Raw genomic sequence first — 18,791 nt, forward strand, 5'->3', positions numbered from 1 at the left:
AAAGCTGTTCTTGTATTTTTAGGGGGTAAGCTCTAGACCCCCATGAACCTCTACCAAAAAGCTTCCCTGGTGTCCAATTGAGGAGGCAGTCCTGAGAATAAGTCAACGTGGAATCTCAAAGTGCCTCTGGCTCTTCCTCCTCCTTTTAAGTCAATCTGAAGCCACAAGGTAACAATGCCTATTAAGCTGGCACTACTACTGTACTGCTCTACCTATGCTGTGGGAGGGAAGTTTGCACTGCTGAAGCCTGTGTGTGCGTTTTTAATGGGGAGGTGGATAGAGGGAAAGAAATTGCATTTATAACACTGTACCTGCCTATTTGGGGTTCCATTCATATCATTATTCCACGGTCACTTACACAACTCCTTCACTATTCTCCACTCTTTTGATCACTTTGAACATAGAGCACAGCTGTGTGGTTATACAGGCCCCGGGAACACACACTTCCATTTCACATGCTCACATTGTCAGTTGACCTCTTTTTAGACGATGACTTATAACACACATTTACTTCCGCGACCTCATGCGATAAAGTACTCAGACATGGTTTTACTCACAGTTACACGTCTGCGTAGGCACAATATCAGACCTTAGAACATTCTGTATAACGACTTAGTACACTGAGCAAAATAATGTTGTTTGTTGTTGGCCGTTCGGCCAGGACTTAGGCATGGAACGAATGAGTGCAGTTTATTATATAAACAACAATAAGCCCCTCTTTAGGCAAAGGAGCATCTTGATGGATTGTCGAAGGTCACCCTATGACTGAATTCTAGCCCAGCTGAATTCCAAAACCATCCTGAAGAGGATGGCGGCCTATTATACGCCAAGACTTGTTGCCAAATGACACACGCCTGCAGGTAATTTAGGAGTTAGATCGCGTTGAGGTATTCTGGCAGATCCACACACCCTATGCTTTATAGGATAGGAGTGCAATTATATGTGTGTATATATTCTAATGTAAAGGGACGATGGTTCAACTATTCATTCTGTTCACCATTCTTGTAATGTTGGTAACACTGCTTTGCTTCAGTACATTAATCATTGCAGCAAACGTATTTTACATAACAGGACAATTCTTTCAATGAATGTTTGAAATGCCAATTTGTGTACTTCTTGTGTCTCCCTAAGTTACTAACTAAAGTGTTGAATCTGTTTCCATGATTTCTTTGGGGAAATTAGGGTTGTCATGTTCTGAGTTGGCAGACACCATCGGTGCCCTGCGGGTTAGGGAGGCAGGAGGCACACTATGAGTTAGCCAGGAAGTAAGTCATATTCTGATGGTATGAGTGGACTCAATTCCACAGTTCTGAAGCTTATGTTGCCTATACGCCAGTCTTACTGAGAAAGTAGGAACCATATGACAGCAAGCTTTAGTCTAATTATTTGCAATAAAAAAACATTTCAAATGAATAATTGGCTGTTTCGAAACAATACCTGTTTGCAGATTAATTCTGCTGAACTAAACCATACGTTTCACTGTTTGAGTCCTGAGGGAACTGCAGTGACTTACTAGAGCTAATTGACCCAGATTCCAATTAGGTGTTTTGGGTTGCCTTGTTGGCACATACGTCATCCATGTTAACGGCATAAGATTATTATGTAGATATACATACTTGAAGTTAAGATGGTCCACATTTTATTTTGTTTTCTAAATAGGATAATAACAAAAACGTACTCAACTCTCGTAGCACTCTTCTCACTCTGGCTTCTTTGGGACTCCTGGCCCTGTTCTTCAATCCTTAGGTGATTCATTTCACCACACAGGCTGTGCAGAAAGGGAAGCAGGTTGTGGCTCGACATGTCTGTATCTTTTGCAGCTGACCTTTGTATAAAAGAAGACACAATTTCTTTGAAGTCACCTCTTGGAGTAAGAGAATCTCCATGAATCAGAGTCTTCGCACCAGGTTCGGATGCGCTAGACGCAGTCCCAGAATCTTGGTACAACTGGCTCCCAGTAAGACCTGATTTACAAGCAAAGGATCGATGGGAAGACCCAAAGTCAGAAGGAATGTTCAATCCATCCACTTGGCGCAGACCTCCTGGTGCAGGCATATCTGGTTTTCTGAGAAAACACAGAAGTTGCTCTCCAAAGGGAAAGTGGTTCTGGTGAGAAGCAAAAGAAAAGTGTGAATACAATCTGATAAATAATAGATGACGAAAGCAGAACGCTGATCACAACACTACTACTTATGAACACACTTGCAGAAAATACCACACACAAGTGTTTTAGTTTCAGATGGTCATTCACCAACACTATTGCATGTTCATCTAAAAAATCAAAACTTTCCAGGCTCTCTACTTCTGAATTATTTTATAGGCAGTCATGAAAATTACATTCATAAAGTGCACCATGCAAAAACTGATGTTGTGTCCTTCATGACAGAAAGGAGGAAAGTATTATGATACTGATAGCCCCTAACACTTCTGCACCTGATGTATCTCGTCTATTATCTTCACAATTAAGGGTCCCTTGCTGTAGAGGTACTCTAGTCAGGGTAATCTAGATACACACTAAAAATAAACTGAGCTCACCCTCTGTTAGCTGGCAGCCACAGAACAGTCAGGCTTGTCTAAAGAGGCAATGTGCAAAGTATTTGTGAAATACACACACACATACACTATACCACAATGAATACACCCCAAAAAGATTCGACACAGATTAAAAAAAATAGAGAATATGTATCTGAGCAAAATAAGAGTAAAACAACAACATTCCAATCAGTAGATGTTGAACTATAAATTTTGAATTGATTAAATGCAAAAACACTGCTTAGAAGTCACTAGCGGTCAAAGGGTTCCTTGAGGTCGCAAGAGACTGGTGCAAATCTAAAGTTCAGGCTGACCGCGATGGAGGGCAGGTTGCCTACAGGATCCACGAATTGCCCGTTGAGAAAGTACCTTGGATGTTGTAAAGCGTATGCGCTGAGGGCACAATGTGTCTATCTTTTCCAAGCAGTTAGGTCCCTGCGTCATGGAGGATCGCAGAAGTGAAGGCAAGGCATAATCGGCAAGCCAAGCACAGGGTTGTCGTCGGGCCGCACAAGCTGTGGAAATCACTGTCGAGCAGCCTCTGAATTGGCGTCGAAGGGTGATGCATTAGTTCCCAACTGGTGCAGTAGTTATGTGCTGCAGAACCCACTTCTGAAGCCAAGAACTAAGAGAGGGCACCTCAGGCAAGGGTAGGACTCCCAAAAGTCCAGCAGTGCCAAGAGAATTTCAGGAAGTCTTTTGTGTCCCTAAGACTACAGAAAACGGGATGCAAGCCTGCAAACCCTTGTAGATCACTTGGAGGGAGGAGAAAAGGTCCAGCTCTCCTTCAGCAGAATCAGGGAGCAGCAGGGCAACAAGCAGAAAAGAAGTCCTTCAAGAAAGGCAGTCCAGCTGAGTCCTTTAAGCAGCACAACAGTCCTTCTGACAGAGGTTCAGTTCAAGATCCAGAAGTGTCTGATTTTAGGGGTCAGAGACCCCGTACTTATAAACAAAAGTGCCTCTGATGTAGGGGGTGACTTCACAGTATCTCTATGAAGTGCACAAGGATCCCTTTCAACCCAGCCCTGTCTACCAGGCTATCTGTGGGGGGTAAATCAGTGCTTTGTGTGTGGACAAAATACTATCTATTGACGTGCAAGTGTCAGCCCTTCTGTGCATCCCTGTCAAGGAAGCCCCATCAGAATGCAGATGAGCCTCACCTTCCTGTGTTTGTGGTGGTCTAGAGGGAAAGCACAAAGTGTAGCTGTCACCCAACCCAGACGTGTATTGGAGATGGGAGATAAACAAAGAACAGTAAGGACAGAGAAATATCCACTTTCTAAAAGTGGCATTTCTAAAACAATAATGTTAAATCCAACTTGACCAGTGAGGAGGGATTATCATTACAATTCCAAACATATGAAACATGAAAAAGCTACTTCTCTCTGATCAGGAATTAGAGCTTTAAAGTGTAATAAATAATTCTCAATGCTGGCCTATGTGAGGAGTAGGCCTCACAGCAGTGAAAAAAGGTTTTAAAGGCTACTTCTGTTGGTGGCACAATCAGTGCACAGTCCACTAGAAGCGTTTGAAGTACAGGTCCTTGGTACATGGAATACCACTTTACAAGGGATTTAACATTGGTGTATACCCAATTGGCATATTTGATGTACTGTTATCATAATTAGAGGAGAAGCACATGCACTTTTGTAATGGTTAGTAGTGGTAAAGTACTCCTAAGGCCAACAAACAGAATCAGCAAAACGTGGAGGCAAAAGGCAAACAGTCCAGGTGAAGACCACCCCAAGTATGACGGGTCTAACAAGCAGTCTGTTAGTTGAATTCATTAGAATAGAGGAGGGAAGAGTCTAAAAAGGGTCATTAGGGAGCTCATGGTAGTAAAATGAGGTTTGGGATAAGTCAAAGAGTGGGTGTATATTGAAAAAGGTATAGGACGAGAGAGAGCAGTGATTTGGAGAGGTTTTAATTTTTTTTCTACAGTAGGAGTAAAGTAATAAAGATACATAACTACATAGAAAGCCATACCTGCATATGGAAAATAATTAAGCGAGAGATATAAAATTGATTTAGATAAAGTCCCATATGTACATGTATGGGTAAACAGTTAAAAACACAGACTTTAAAGTGTTTCTGCACATAAAACTAATGTATTTATGTATATTTTATTCATATCTTTTTTTATTTATGTATATAATTTGTTATTATTTTATATTTACCCAAATATTAATGGTGAAGCACCTATAGTTAGAATTGTTACGATCAAATTAACACTGATATATAAATTAAAATAAAAGTGACCAATAAGCATATGATCAAATAACTGATACAGCTCATCAACGATTGCGAAAGATACAATATAACAGATACACATAAACATGTAATTAAATAACTTATACGCAATGTATGTGGTGACCTATGTACATGTGAAGCATAAATATATATAGATAATTGTTTTAATCATAAGCAATATATACATTTGTTAAGCAGACATGTAAGAATATCTATATATTTTTAAACCATATGTAGTATTTATATTTGTACAAAGCGATGTACATATCAAAATATATACATATAATCAAATTATACATGTTTACATACACAGGCATATGCTGTACATTTGTGTTTTGAGCAAGGTGGTCATGAAGGAAAGAGCCAACTCTTGAATAGCCTTCTGAAGATAAGATAATTATCCTTGGAGTTTATGTTTGGGGGAGTGAATTACATAGTTTGGCTGCTTCAACAAAGAAATGTACCACCAATGTTTTTTTTTCATATGCAGGGGTTTGGAGGCGAGCTGCCCATCTGGAGCGAAGCTTCCTTTGTTGTATGTATTTGGTGATTTTATTCTGGATTAAAAGTGGTCCTGTTTCATGTATTGCTTTGTGGGTGATACAAAGCAGCTTGAAGGTGGATCATCTGGTAACCGATAACCAATGTAGGGCCCTCAAGGCAGTCTAGATGTGAGCTTGTGGCTTTACATGTAAGAGCAATCTAACAGCAGAGTTCTGAATTAATTGCAGCCTTTTCATAGTTAATAAAGATGATCCGTGATAGAGGCCATTGGCGTAATCTAGTTTAGACAGAGCAAGAGAAATAGCTGATTGGACTTTCTGTGGAAATCCAAGGTGGGGGAAGATGCGCTGCAGAGTGTTCATAATGATGAAGCTTGATCTTACCAATTTAAACACTTGGGCATTCAGTAATAGCTTGGAGTGTATGATATTTCCACAGGTTCTTACTTCCTTGGATACTTTAGAAGGGGGTCTCAAATCATCAGGCCAGGCTCAGAGTGGGTTATAATTTTTTTATTACACCACATGAATTTCAGTCTTTGATGTATTCAATTTCAGATGGCTCCATGTGATCCACTGATCAACGGCTTGGAGGCAACTGAAGATTTTGAGTTTCAAATGTCTTTGCGTGTCATCTGCGTAGTTGTAGCATGTGAGCTGAGATTCACTGATCATGCTGCTAATAAAACTTCATGTAGATGTTGACAAGCATGGATGAGATTATGGAGCCTTGAGGGATCCCTGCTTTTGTGAAGTGAGAAAGGGGGATTATGGATAATATTTTTTCTGTTTTGAAGGAAGATGTGATCCAGTCGAGAGCAGGCCCCTCTATGCCGGCTTCATAGAGTTTTTTTAATTAGTGTCATGATAAACTGTGTCAAAGGCAGCTGAAAGGTCCAAGAGAAGTAGAGCAGCGACCCTGTTACAGTCCACTGTGTTTTTAAAGTCACCCCAGATGGCGATGAGGGCAGATTCTATGCCTCTTCTGGAACGGAATTCTGTTTGTATGTCAGAAAGTATGTAATTATCTTCAATTAATTGTGACCTCTGGGAGAATTCTGCTCTTTCTATCAGTTTTCCCAGGAATGGTCCATTTGTAATTAGTCTCTAGTTGTTTGGGTCACATGGGTCCAGGTTTGTTTTCTTTAATAATGGGCATATGTATGCTGTTGGACTTGGCCCTTTTAGCACTGTTAGCCCCAAACTTTTTGCTTCTTCCTCTTATTTTTTCCTGACCTGTTGTTGTTGGCTATAGGACTCTGGGCACTTTACCACTGCTAATCAGTGCTAAAGGGACCATATGCTCTGTGTAAATTGTAAACATGATTGGTTATCAATGGTTGGCATATTTTGATTGACTGGTAAGTCCCTAGTAAAGCACATGGAGTGTGCCAGGGCCTGTAAATTAAATGCTTCTAGTGGGCCTGCAGCACTGATTGGGCCACCCACATGAGTAGCCCTGAAAAGGTATCTCAGAACTACCAAAGCAGTGTCTGTGTGCAGTTTTGAACTGCTATGTCGACCTGGCAAGTGCACCCACTTGCCAGGCCCTAACCTTCCCATTTCTTACATGTAAGACACCCCTATGGTGGGCCCAAGGTACCCCCATGGGCAGGGTATATAAGAAGTAGGATATGTACTGGTGTGTGACATGTTCTAATAGCGAAATACTGCCAATTTCGTTTTTCACTATTGAAAGGCTGAGCTTCCCCATAGGACAGAATAGAAAATCCTTACAAGTATAAATTTCCATTAGGATAAGAACGAAAAATAAAGTTTAGGCTCTCTGAACTCAGAATTTAATAACACATCTTTTAGTAAAGATGATTTTTAAATTGTTTGTTTGAAAATGCCACTTTTAGAAAGTAGGTATTTTTTGTTTAACCATTTTGTGTGCCTCTGCCCGTTTGTGTCTGAACTGTCTGGTTTTGGATTGAAAGGGGCTGTGGATGTGCATTCACTGTAGACAGCCACTGGAGGGTTAAGGTGTGCCTGGCCTTTCCAAGATAACTCAGAGCTGAGCTGAATGGGGCGTGGCTGCATTTAAAGTAGTGGGAGGAGATTTCCATTCACAATGCGGTCTCCACCCGCTGTGGTCATACTGCACCATTGAGGACATAACTGGTTTGGAATGGGGTCAGAGACCCTTTCAGAAAGAGAACTAAGAAACAATGGGGCATAAGTAGTAGACATTAAACCCCAGAACTTTAGGCCACTTCTGGACTCAAGAGGAACCTTTGCCCAGGAGAAGAGCTGTGAGAAGGAGTACTGCCCCTTTGCTGTGTGGGAGCTGGCCTCCAGCTGCTGTTTCTGTCAAGGAAAGGACAAACACTGGAACTTTGCTGTGAACCTGCTTGAAGAAGATCTCCAAGGGCCTGTGTGTGCTGGCCTCCTGTTCTGAAGTCTGAGGGACACAAAGACTTCACCCCCAGCTCCCCTGAACTCTGTTGCTGTGAGTTATGAAATGCCAGGTGGTGCCTGTTCCAGTTCTGGGCCTCTGGAGTTTGTTCCTGATGATGGGAGCTGGAAGAAAAGAAGAACTAAACCAATCAACACATCGCCCCTCTTGCGGCTGTTTTTCCGACAGCACCGGTGTGCGAGAAGAATCTCCAGATATAGCTGCGCCGCTGCCGAACAGACGCCACTCCTGTCACAGCTGCAAGAACCAATGCATCAAGGTACTGCGGCTGAAGAAACTGACAGAGCTGCTTGGCGATGCCACATTGATCGCTGTCACATCCAGGATTTCCACGCATCGTACCTGTGTGGTGCGGTTTCCCGACGCATCACCTGCAGACCAGAACCATCTTGGAATGAACGTATCACTTCCCCTACAGACCGTATTCGACACATTTCCTCCCCATGGTCTCAGGCTGTTAGGCCTTGTGAATGTTCACACATCTACAGGTACTTTGTGAAAAATCAGGCATCCATAGTTTTCTATGGACCCAGTTGCTTGAAACCTTTTTAAAGTCATATTCTTATTGCATGTATGTTGAATTTTTGTAGTTTTGGTCTTGCTGAAGTTTTAGCTAAATATACTTTATTTTTCTAAACTGGTGTGGTGTCCATTTGTGGTGTTATCACTGTATTACTGTGTGTTTTGAGTACAAATACTTTACACATTGCTTTTGGGATCAGTGTCTGCTCGTGCCAAGCTACCCACGGGGTGAGCAGAGGTTATTTAAAGTGTGTATCCCACTTGACATGACTTATAAGAAGGAGACCCTATTTGGACGGAGGTACCTACCTCTGCCAACCAGAGACCCCCATTTCTAACATATGTCTTTTTTTAAGTCTGCTCGAAAAACCTTTGCAGTTAAAGAATTATTGATGACTATTCTGACTGGTGTTTCAGCAGAGGTAGTTTAAAGAAGGTTTGCGGTGGACAAGGGTCAGAAGGGCAGCCGGCTGGCCTGCTTACTTTGACAATATCCATAAATTCCCTTTCTGATAATTGGAAAGTAGAGGCTGGGTTAGCTTACTATTGGAGTTTTTTAGAAATGGGTTGGCACTGGCAGTTTTTCCTTTGTTTTAAATAGGAGTCCATCGTGGTTGCTTAGGTTGTATAATGATTTGCTCGTTTGTCACTAATTCTTAAGAAATGCCATGTATTTCTTCTGTGCATTTACGTTTACAAAATTAGATGAGAATTTTATTAATTATTTTTTTGCACATTCAGAGTTTTTAATTCTATTTGAATAGTACAACTTTTTTGATTGACTTGTATACTCTGTTAAGTTTGTTGAGGAGAAGCTTGTCTTGGTTGTTATTTGTTTTGACTCGGGTGCGTTGTAACTTTGCAATTTGTTGTTTTATCTTTTTTTGCTCTGCATTCATCCAAGGTGCTTGTTTTATTGTATCCTGTTTTGCTGTTTTTAGTGGTATTAGGATCGCAAAAGCGTCCTACCCTCTATAGTTTTTTGGGGGATATTGGATTTACACAAAGGTGTGCATCAAGCATTATAGGGCTTTCGGTAAGTATTCCTTGACTAAATGTTCTTGAATTATCTTTAGATCCATATCACAGATTAATCCGAGGGTTAAACAAAAATAGAATAATTGTCCAAGAGAGTTGCTTCCCCTGCAGGATCTGCCTTGGATTTAAACAATCCGACTGGCTGGAAACATTTCTGTAGCAACAGTCATTTTCATGATGCATGGGCTTGTGTTTATCCATGATCGCTTTTGTCAGTAAAATAAATACCTATAATGGGGTTACCGAAGAATACCTCACCGCCGTGCTGATTAGGACGCACACTACAGGGGTGGAAGATGCCAATTAAAAAGAAGGACATTGTCATTATGCAAACCTCAGTTGCTGATTTTGCTTGCGAAATGAAGTAACATTTTCACGTTAACAGCATTTGTAAAGCGCTATACTACCAATGGATCCTAGGCACTTTTCAGAATGCAAGCAGGAGAAAATTGGTTACAATACCTTAAGAGTATCAAGTGGTTTGCTGGAAGACAAGATTTTAAGAGGACACTGAAACTGGAGAAGAGAAGTTTTAGAAAGTAAATTTGTGGAAGGAATATGCTACTTACCAGTATGCATCTGTTCTTTGCATGTAGGGCTGCTGACATTTATATCTTTGCATAGATCGCTGCCTAGTGTTGGGTCCGGATGATTGCACATTGTTGTCCTGGAAGAGTCTTCGAAGTATCACGAGATAGGTGGCTCCTCCCTTGGACTACAGTGCGCATGGGCATCCTCTCCATCCTCAGATTGTTTTTCGCCATTGTGGCAGGGATGGAGTATGATACAGTAAGTGATGTCCATGCTAGAGATTAATTCTGAGTGCTACAGCTGTGACAGGCACCGGGGAGGAGGGCGGGCGATATAAATGTCAGCAGCCCTACATGCCAAGAACAGATGCATACTGGTAAGTAGCATATTCCGTTCGAGGCATGTGGGCTGCTGAATTTATACCTTTGCATAGAATAAATAGCAGTATCCTCCTTAGCGGCGGTTGCCCGTGCCAGCTGCAGCAGTCTGAAAAATAGTTTTGAGAACAGCCTGACCTACAGCAGCTTGCTGTTTTGAGTGTACATCCACGCAGTAGTGTTTGTTGAATGTGTGTATGGTGGTCCATGTGGCTGCTCTACATATATCCTCTAGAGGAATGTTACCTAGGAAAGCCATGGATGCCCCTAACTTGCGTGTGGAATGTGCTTGTGGGGGAACTGTTAATGTGCGTTTAGCCTTTTGATAACAGATCTGTATGCATTTAACAATCAATCTGGCTATACCTGATTTTGAAATCGGGTTGCCTTTGTGCTGTGGAGAGAATGCAACAAACAGTTGCTTAGTTTTCCTGAAATCTTTAGTCCTGTCTATGTAATACAGGAGAGCTCTTTTAACATCAAGTGTGTGCAGTGCTCTGTCTGACACTGAATCAGGATTCGAGAAGAATACTGGCAGTTCAATTGTTTGGTTAATGTGGAACTGTGACTCCACTTTAGGCAGAAATTTAGGGTTGGTACGCAGCACTACCCTATTAGCATGAGTCTGAATGAAAGGCTCCTGAATAGTGAGGGCTTGCAGCTCACTAACCCTTCTCAGCGATGTGATTGCCACTAGAAAGGCCACTTTCCATGTCAGAAATTGTATTTCACAAGAGTGAAGAGGTTGAAAGGGTGGACCCATTAGTCTGGTGAGAACTATGTTTAGATTCCAGACAGGCGAAGGTGGGTGTCTTGGAGGAATTACCCTTTTGAGTCCTTCCATAAAAGCTTTAATGGCAGGCACTTTGAAAAGGGAAAGGTGCTGTCTGTTCTGAAGATAAGCTGCCATTGCAGCTAAATGTATCCTGATGGAACTATAGGCCAGATTGCATCTGTATATGTGCAATAAATAACCTATGATGTTTTGGGTTGATGCATCTAGTGGATTTATGTTATTATTAGAACAATAAATGACAAAACGCTTCCATTTTGCCGCATAGCACGCCCTGGTTGTAGGCCGCCTAGCCTCCTTGATGATGTCCATACAGTCAGGGGGCAGGTTTAGGTAGCCAAACTCTATGACCTCAGGAGCCATATTGCAAGGCTCAACTGTTGCGGATCTGGGTGCTGAATGTCTCCATGGCTCTGAGTGAGGAGACTGGATGTGAGTTGCAGCCGCTGGTGGGGCACCACTGAAAGTTCTAGGAACGTGGTGTACCATACTTGCCTTGCCCACGTTGGAGCAACTAGGATGAGCGTCATGGAGTGCTGGCGCAGTTTGCGCGCTACCAGCGGTAGGAGCGGTGCTGGAGGAAAAGCGTACGCAAATCTGTTTGACCAGTTCATCCATATCGCATTGCCCTGAGACTGCGGGTGTGGGAACCTGGCGGCGAAGGTGTGGCATTTTGCGTTTTCTTGTGTGGCGAATAGGTCTATCTCTGGATGGCCCCACTGCTGGAAATACGGTTGTAGCACTGAGGGATTGAGCTCCCACTCGTGCATTTGATGGCTGTGCCTGCTGAGCCGGTCCGCCATCTGGTTGTCCTTGCCTGGGAGGTGTTCCGCCATGAGGAACATGTTCCTTTGAATGGCCCACTTCCACATGCTCTGTGCTAGGTGTGACAATTGTGGAGAGTGTGTCCCTCCTTGCTTTTGGATGTAATACATTGCAGTCATGTTGTCCGTCCGGATCTGCACAACTTTGTTGCACAAATGCAATTTGATCGCCTTCAGTGCCATGAAGATTGCCATCAGTTCCAGTAGGTTGATGTGCATCTTCTGCTGCTGCATTGTCCATAGGCCCTGCACTGTGTAATGGAGGACATGCGCTCCCCAGCCCTGGAGAGATGCGTCCGCTGTCAGCACTATTTGTGGCACAGGCTCTTGTAACGGTCCTCCCCTGCAAAGGTTTTGTGTATTCCACCAATGCAGAGAGTTGTATGCACGACCGGTCACCAACACTAGGTCTTTTAGTTGTCCTTGAGCCTGGTTCCACTGTCGCGCCAAGCATTCCTGAAGCGGACGCATGTGCAGCCTCGCGTGTGGGACTATAAAGATGCAGGAGGTCATCATGCCTATCAGCTGCATAAACACTTGCGCTGGGAGTGAGTGTTGGGGCCTGAATTTTTGGATCAGCACTTGCATGCTGTTGACTCTTGCTGAGTTTGGGCGTGCTGTTGCTGTCAGAGTGTTCATTTCTGCGCCCAAGTACTGTTGTAGATGTGCGGGTTGAAGATGAGATTTTTGGTAATTTAGTGAAAATCCCAGACTGTGCAGGAGGTGAATTGTGCGGGATATGTGGCTGGCACATTGCTGGGCCGACTTTGCTTGGATAAGCCAGTCGTCCAGATAAAGATAGACATGGATGTGTTGTCTCCGAAGGTGCGCAGCTACTGTCGCCAAGCACTTGGTAAACACTCTGGGGACTGTAGTGATCCCGAAAGGCAGGACCTTGAGCTGATAATGCTGGTTGTTTATGGTGAACCTGAGATATTTCCTGTGACTGGGGTGAATGGGAATGTGGAAATGTGCATCCTTCAGATCTAGGGTGGCCAGGAAATCCCCCTGAGCGAGCAATGGTAGAACCTGCTGCAAAGTGAGCATGTGAAAATGTTCTGACAAGATGTATTGGTTCAGGGGTCTGAGGTCTAGAATGGGCCTGAGAGAGCCGTCCTTTTTAGGGATTAAGAAGTACAGAGAGTACACCCCTGTACCCTGTTGTTCTAAAGGCACGAGTTCTATGGCCCCTTTTTGCAGCATGCAGATGACTTCTTGCTGCAATAAGTGCATGTGCTCTGCGGACATAGGACGGTGCCTTGGGGGTATGTTGGGTGGAGTGGAGGTTAGTTCTAGACAATATCAGTATTGTATAAGCTGTCTCACCCACCTGTCTGTGGTAATGCCTTCCCAGACTGGCAAGAACTGCTGAAGTCTTCCCCCGACCGGTGTTACATGGTCCGGGGGCAGTGACAAGACGTCACTGTTTATTGGTGGCGGAGGATCTGGCATTATTATTTCCCCATCCTCTGCCTTTGGTGCTGTTTCCACGGTATCCACCCCTATTGCTCTTGTTATAGGTGGTTTGTGTGCCGCCTTTATTGTATTGGGCTTGCTGCGATGCTTGTCCCCTAGAAGCTCCCCTGTTACCGGAGCGATGAAAGGAACCGCCCCTGAACTGTTGTGACTGTAGAGCTCCCATGAACTTGGCAGTTTCCGTGTCCTTTTTAATTTTTTCTAGGGTCGTGTCTACATCAGGACCAAATAGAAAGTTAGGGTTAACTGGCTGATTAAGCAGAGTTGTTTGGATTTCTGACTTGAAACCAGATATGCGTAGCCAGGCATGCCTTCTGAGCATCACACTAGTGTTGATGGCCCTAGCTGCTGTGTCAGCTGCATCTAACGCACATTTAATGGATGTGTTCGAGATTAGCTTCCCCTCCTGTATCAGCATTTCTGGTCCCTCCTTATAAGCATCAGGCATGTGTTGCAGTAGCTGCTCTAACGTGTTGTAATGAGCCCTATCATATCTGGCTAATAGGGCCTGTGTATTTGAGATTCTCCAAATATTAGCCGCTTGTGCTACCACACGTTTGCCAGAAGCTTCCAAGATCTTGGATTCTTTGTCCGGAGGTGGAGCATCACCACTTGTCTGAGAGTTCGCTCTCTTACGAGCATTAGCCACCACCAAGGAGTCCAACGGGATTTGGCCCTTGATATACGTAGGGTCTACAACCGCAGGCCGGTACTTCTTTTCAATTCTGGGGTTTACAACCCTTGCCCTTGTTGGTTCTTTAAAGATGTCACTAGCGTGTTTGCGCACACCTTTAAGCATAGGCAACGTCTTCACTGATCTTTCTGAAGTTGAGAAGGTATCAAACAGAAAGTCTTCCTCTACTGGGTCAGCGTGCATAGCCACATCATGGTTAAGGGCTGCCCTCTCAATTATTGCGTTAAACGCAGCAGTATCTTCAGTAGGTGATGTCTTGACCGCATAGGACTGAGCGTCAGGCGCGGTGTGTGGGTTATCAGGGTCAACAGAATCGGTCCATGGTTGGGACTCCTCTTGATCCGTGTCAATAGGATAATTAAATTGTTCCTCATTGTACCCTTCCTCTACATCCTCAGTGGCATGTGTGGGAGAATAGGCACAGTCTTGTCCAAAGGACTGTATAGGTCCAAAAAGAGCAGGTGAGGTGGCAGAGTCCCTCTTCTTTTTGAGTGGTATGTTGTATGACTCCATAGGATATTCTGGAATGATTTTCCGTTTATAAATTGTGAGTCTCCCTGTTTCGGAGTCGATGAATAGTTTCAACTGATTATCATAGGATGGCGACTGGAACAGAACGTCCTCCTCCATGGGCTGATTTGTTGAGGCTACCGACAATGATTTGGATGTGTCGGTGCACTTTTGGAGCTGCACCGCCTTAGGCCGTGCGGTTGGGGGCCGTACGTACTTTATGGGCGCCGTAAGCGTTGAAGACGGACTGACCTTTTTTGAGGGAGGCGTTGTTTTCGACCCGACCGACTTCGAGTGTTCAGCATGTTGCTTATGGCCAGGCGTCGACTCGAGCTGTTGGTGCGCAGCAGGTACGCTCCTTTGCTTCGATGTGATATGTTCTTTGGGGTCGAGTTTTGTTTTTGACTCGAAGGCCTTGACCATTAGTGGCTTCCGAAGCGTCCGATCGAGGGTCTTTTGAGCCTTTAAGTCCTTTGGTAGCGTCGCCATCTTTGGACCCGGACGTCGAAGACGTGAGCGTGACGTGCTTGACTGTAGAGACGGGCTTAGTCGCTCCGTTCTTTGTGTTGACACCTCCTTGCAAGGGGTCGATGACACTTTTGGACTTGATCGGTTCCGAAGTAGTCGAGCCGATGACTGTTTTCACCAGTTTCGGTTTCGATTTAGTGTCTGTAGGTTTCGGTTTCGATTTTCCCACTGATTGTGGTTGATTGACCGATGGCTCCTCTGAAATGTTCTTAGCCGGGCCTGGAAGTGGGGCTATAGAAAGTGGATGAAGATCTTGGCTAAGGCCTTCCGGCGATGCCTCGACCTGAGCCTTGGAAGGTACAGAGTCTTTAATGGGCCCCGCTACTGCGGTTGGGCCTTGCTCATCGCTTGAGTCGTCGCCGACGGCTCCGATGGCTTGTGCGTCGTCTCCTATCTCTACGATGTCTTCATCATGGACGTAGATTTCCTCTTCGTCCTCATCATAGTTCGAGTTCTGCTCCGACGTGGGATGCGACTGTTGATCAGGATCTTCTTCTACTACACCCCCTGAGTCGTCAGCTTGGAAGATGTCCTCCGGTTCGGGCGCCGACTCCCGTGCCGACTGTCGTGCGGCGCGCCGAAGCGTTTTCTTCGATCTGAATCGAGAACAGGCCATGCAACTGGCCTCGTCGTGGTCCGGTGATAGGCATTTATTGCACACCAGGTGCACATCGATGTGAGGGTATTTGGAGTTGCAAACGGGACATCGTTTGAATGGACTCCGTTCGATCGTCGATCGTGGATGGGGCCTTTGGTGTCGAAAAGGCAAGCGGCCTTCGACGTCCTGCTCGAAGAACTGGAACAAGTAAGAGGCACCGAATGAAAGACAATACCAACACCCGAAGGCCTTTTGGCCTTGTGAAAAAGTTTTTACATATATTCCGACGTGAGTTAAGAAAGTACATCCGAACCCAATGGCGGAAAAAAATAATCTGAGGATGGAGAGGATGCCCATGCGCACTGTAGTCCAAGGGAGGAGCCACCTATCTCGTGATACTTAGAAGACTCTTCCAGGACAACAATGTGCGCTCATCCGGACCCAACACTAGGCGGCGATCTATGCAAAGATATAAATTCAGCAGCCCACATGCCTCGAACAGGAAGTTTCAGAATTTACCTCCATTGATATGAAAGGAGCATATCCAATCTCGATTTACAAAATCTAAGGAGAACCCAAAGGTTAGCAAAAGATCTCAAGCTTCTTTTAGGTATATATATTCTCAAAATGTTTTTGAATGAAGTTCGGAGCGCAGGTTCAAGATTTAAACACAATCCATAGAGTTTTAAAATGTATTTCTTTTCTTGTAGGGAGCCAGTTCAGCTTGTGAAGGATAGGTTTTACATAAGCAAAGTGCAGATCAGAGGTTACCAACCATTTTATCATATCCGGAATAATCTGAAGTGCCTTCAGCAAGGACATAGAAAGCTCCAAATAAAGAGCACGGGCATAGCCTAGGTGTAAGAAATTGGGTTATCAGTTGGGAAGGCTGTGAGGCCGGTGAAAGTAATAGAACCTCACTTTTCTCTTTTCTGGGAACGAAGCACCACACTGTAGCACTTGACTCTTTCAGGGTAGCGAAGCAGAGCAGTCTGAGGCCTAATCAGGGGAGGTGGTGTGTACTAGTAACCACCATTGTTGGCATGCAATAATAACCCTCAATAATGATTGTCTAGTTGGTGCTTTTTCTTTGAAAAATGAGAAGTACATTATATACACAAGAACCCACTACTAAATACTACACATTATTTTACAAATATATACCAAGCAGATAGAATTAACTTTGCTGACATTGTGAACTCACATTTGATCCCCTACTGGGTCCTTGCCCCCAAATCACAGTATCTCACTTATACCAGACAGATATGGTTGGTATTTAGATAAAGCAGGCCAACTGGTTTTGTCAAGGGGTCAGTACATTATATTATAAAGCAAACCTCTCTGCTTTGTCAAGTGGCCACTACATATATTAAGACCAATAATCACATGTTAAAAAGTCACCATGATAATCACTGAAATCAATAAAAGTGTTCGAATGAAATCATTGTCAAAGTTTTGCAATGTTTAGCAAAAAAAACTTTCAGAAATATACTTTAGATAAAGCATTAGAAATCAACATAACATGTCTGAGTCTTTCTTTTACATATTTAGGACATAAACAATGCTGCCATAGAACCAACAGTTAGAGGTTCCTTCACTCCCAAGTCGTAGACCAGCGCTTAAATATGAATCATGCATCTTGGGACATGGAAGACGTAGGGTTAGAGTAGGATGTTAGAGTTTTAAAACTAACCTGGTGACTGCTGCGCTCCTGAAGTCCCCGAAACCCTTTTTTAAGGCCTCTGGGGGTGTGTAGCTGCCCTTCCTTGGGGCATACAGAGGAAGAAATGTATATGTAAATAAGCACCACAGGGCAATAATTTATTTGTGGCTCTAGCTGCTTTGTTTAGTTCCGTAGCCCGGCCTCGCTGCATGCGTTTCTTTTTTAGTTTTTTTTCTTTTAGATTGCAATGGGAGCCCCGTCCCACCTGGGGCACGCTCAGCTGTGGAAACTCATTGGGGGCTCTGGGGAAAGCCCCAACACACCTGCGACCAAAGCTGGCTCCCCACATGCAGTGTACCTCAGGTGCGGGAGCCAGCATGGATTCCCCGCAGCACATGGCAAGACCTTCTCTGAATGCTGTTCCTACTTGGCAGTCTGCTTCATCAGTTCCACAGTCATGGATGTTGGGCAGCACGCCGGAGTGGTCTACAGTCCCAGGGCATAGAGACCCCTGCCAAAATTATAATTCACAGGCTGAAAACAAGTCTGGGAAGTGGGAGCGATGCATGCCCCTTCCCAGTAACAGCCTGTTGGGAAGGGGGGGCATCCCTTTGTCTAACCCTAAGCATGGGTCTGGTCAGTTCCTTCCCTTTCTCCTGGGTTTGGCTCCAGCATAGCTGGTAAAAGTAAAGTTAGGAGAAGGCCTTGTGTCAGGTTCCACCAAGTGTGTAGGAGGTAGGTTCTTTGAAGTGTAACCAGGGCAGGGAACAGCTTCTACTCAGCCACAATTAAAATTATAGGAAGTATTTCTTTACCTGCTACCAATCTGAACTTAGCAATTCATAAATGTAACCCAATAATTCCTTACAGCAATAGCCATCCTTGCTACAAATCGTTTTTGGGAATATTTCACTGTAAGGACGTGTTCAACATTAATATTCTACCTGTCCTACATTTCAATATCATGCACCCTGACTTTATGGGCAATAACGACTACATATGGGTGACTTATTAGGTTTAGCATGTTAAACAGAGTATTTTGACAGGTCGAATTTGCAGTTTACTTGTGTGCAGCTACTAGGTTGCTCATGACTGTAGACTCTCACGTGCAGCCTGCACTAGTGCGCACAGAGGTGTGCTAATGTTTAACTAGCTCAGGGCCTCTTACCTTAGCTGAGTTGCAACAGGCATATCTTAAAAGGTGGGCACTGGTGATAATCACGCACAGTCCAATAACCATGCAATTATATATCGTGAGTGAGACTCACATAGTGGAACTCACTCACAATAAAAGGTCTACAAACCAGATAATCCAAAGCAGAAAATCATGGTGTGCTGATTGGGCGGAACCCATTTGCAACACTAGACATGACTCTGCAAACACATCTACTGCCAAGTAACTAACTTCAATGGTACATATTTCCTCAATATTGCAATGTAGTGCATGCAGGAAGACCCACTGCAGAGGCTTAGGTTGACAGTAAAAGCAAAGCATCAAACTTAATACCCAGACGTTTTATTTTTTTAGCTGGT

General features: G+C 44.0%; 1 protein-coding gene across 1 annotated transcript in view; it reads right to left on the reverse strand.

Moving 5' to 3' along the window:
- C5_1H10orf88 (chromosome 5_1 C10orf88 homolog) overlaps window positions 1–18,791 on the reverse strand; it is a 184,891-nt gene that overhangs the window by 26,757 nt on the left and 139,343 nt on the right. Inside the window, exon 5 of the mRNA XM_078643993.1 lies at window positions 1,679–2,106. Coding sequence (XP_078500119.1) covers window positions 1,679–2,106 — 428 coding nt within the window. The remainder of the gene's footprint in view (window positions 1–1,678; window positions 2,107–18,791) is intronic.

Source organism: Lissotriton helveticus, chromosome 5_1, assembly GCF_964261635.1.
Source record: "Lissotriton helveticus chromosome 5_1, aLisHel1.1, whole genome shotgun sequence".
NCBI classification, from domain to species: Eukaryota; Metazoa; Chordata; class Amphibia; order Caudata; family Salamandridae; genus Lissotriton; species Lissotriton helveticus.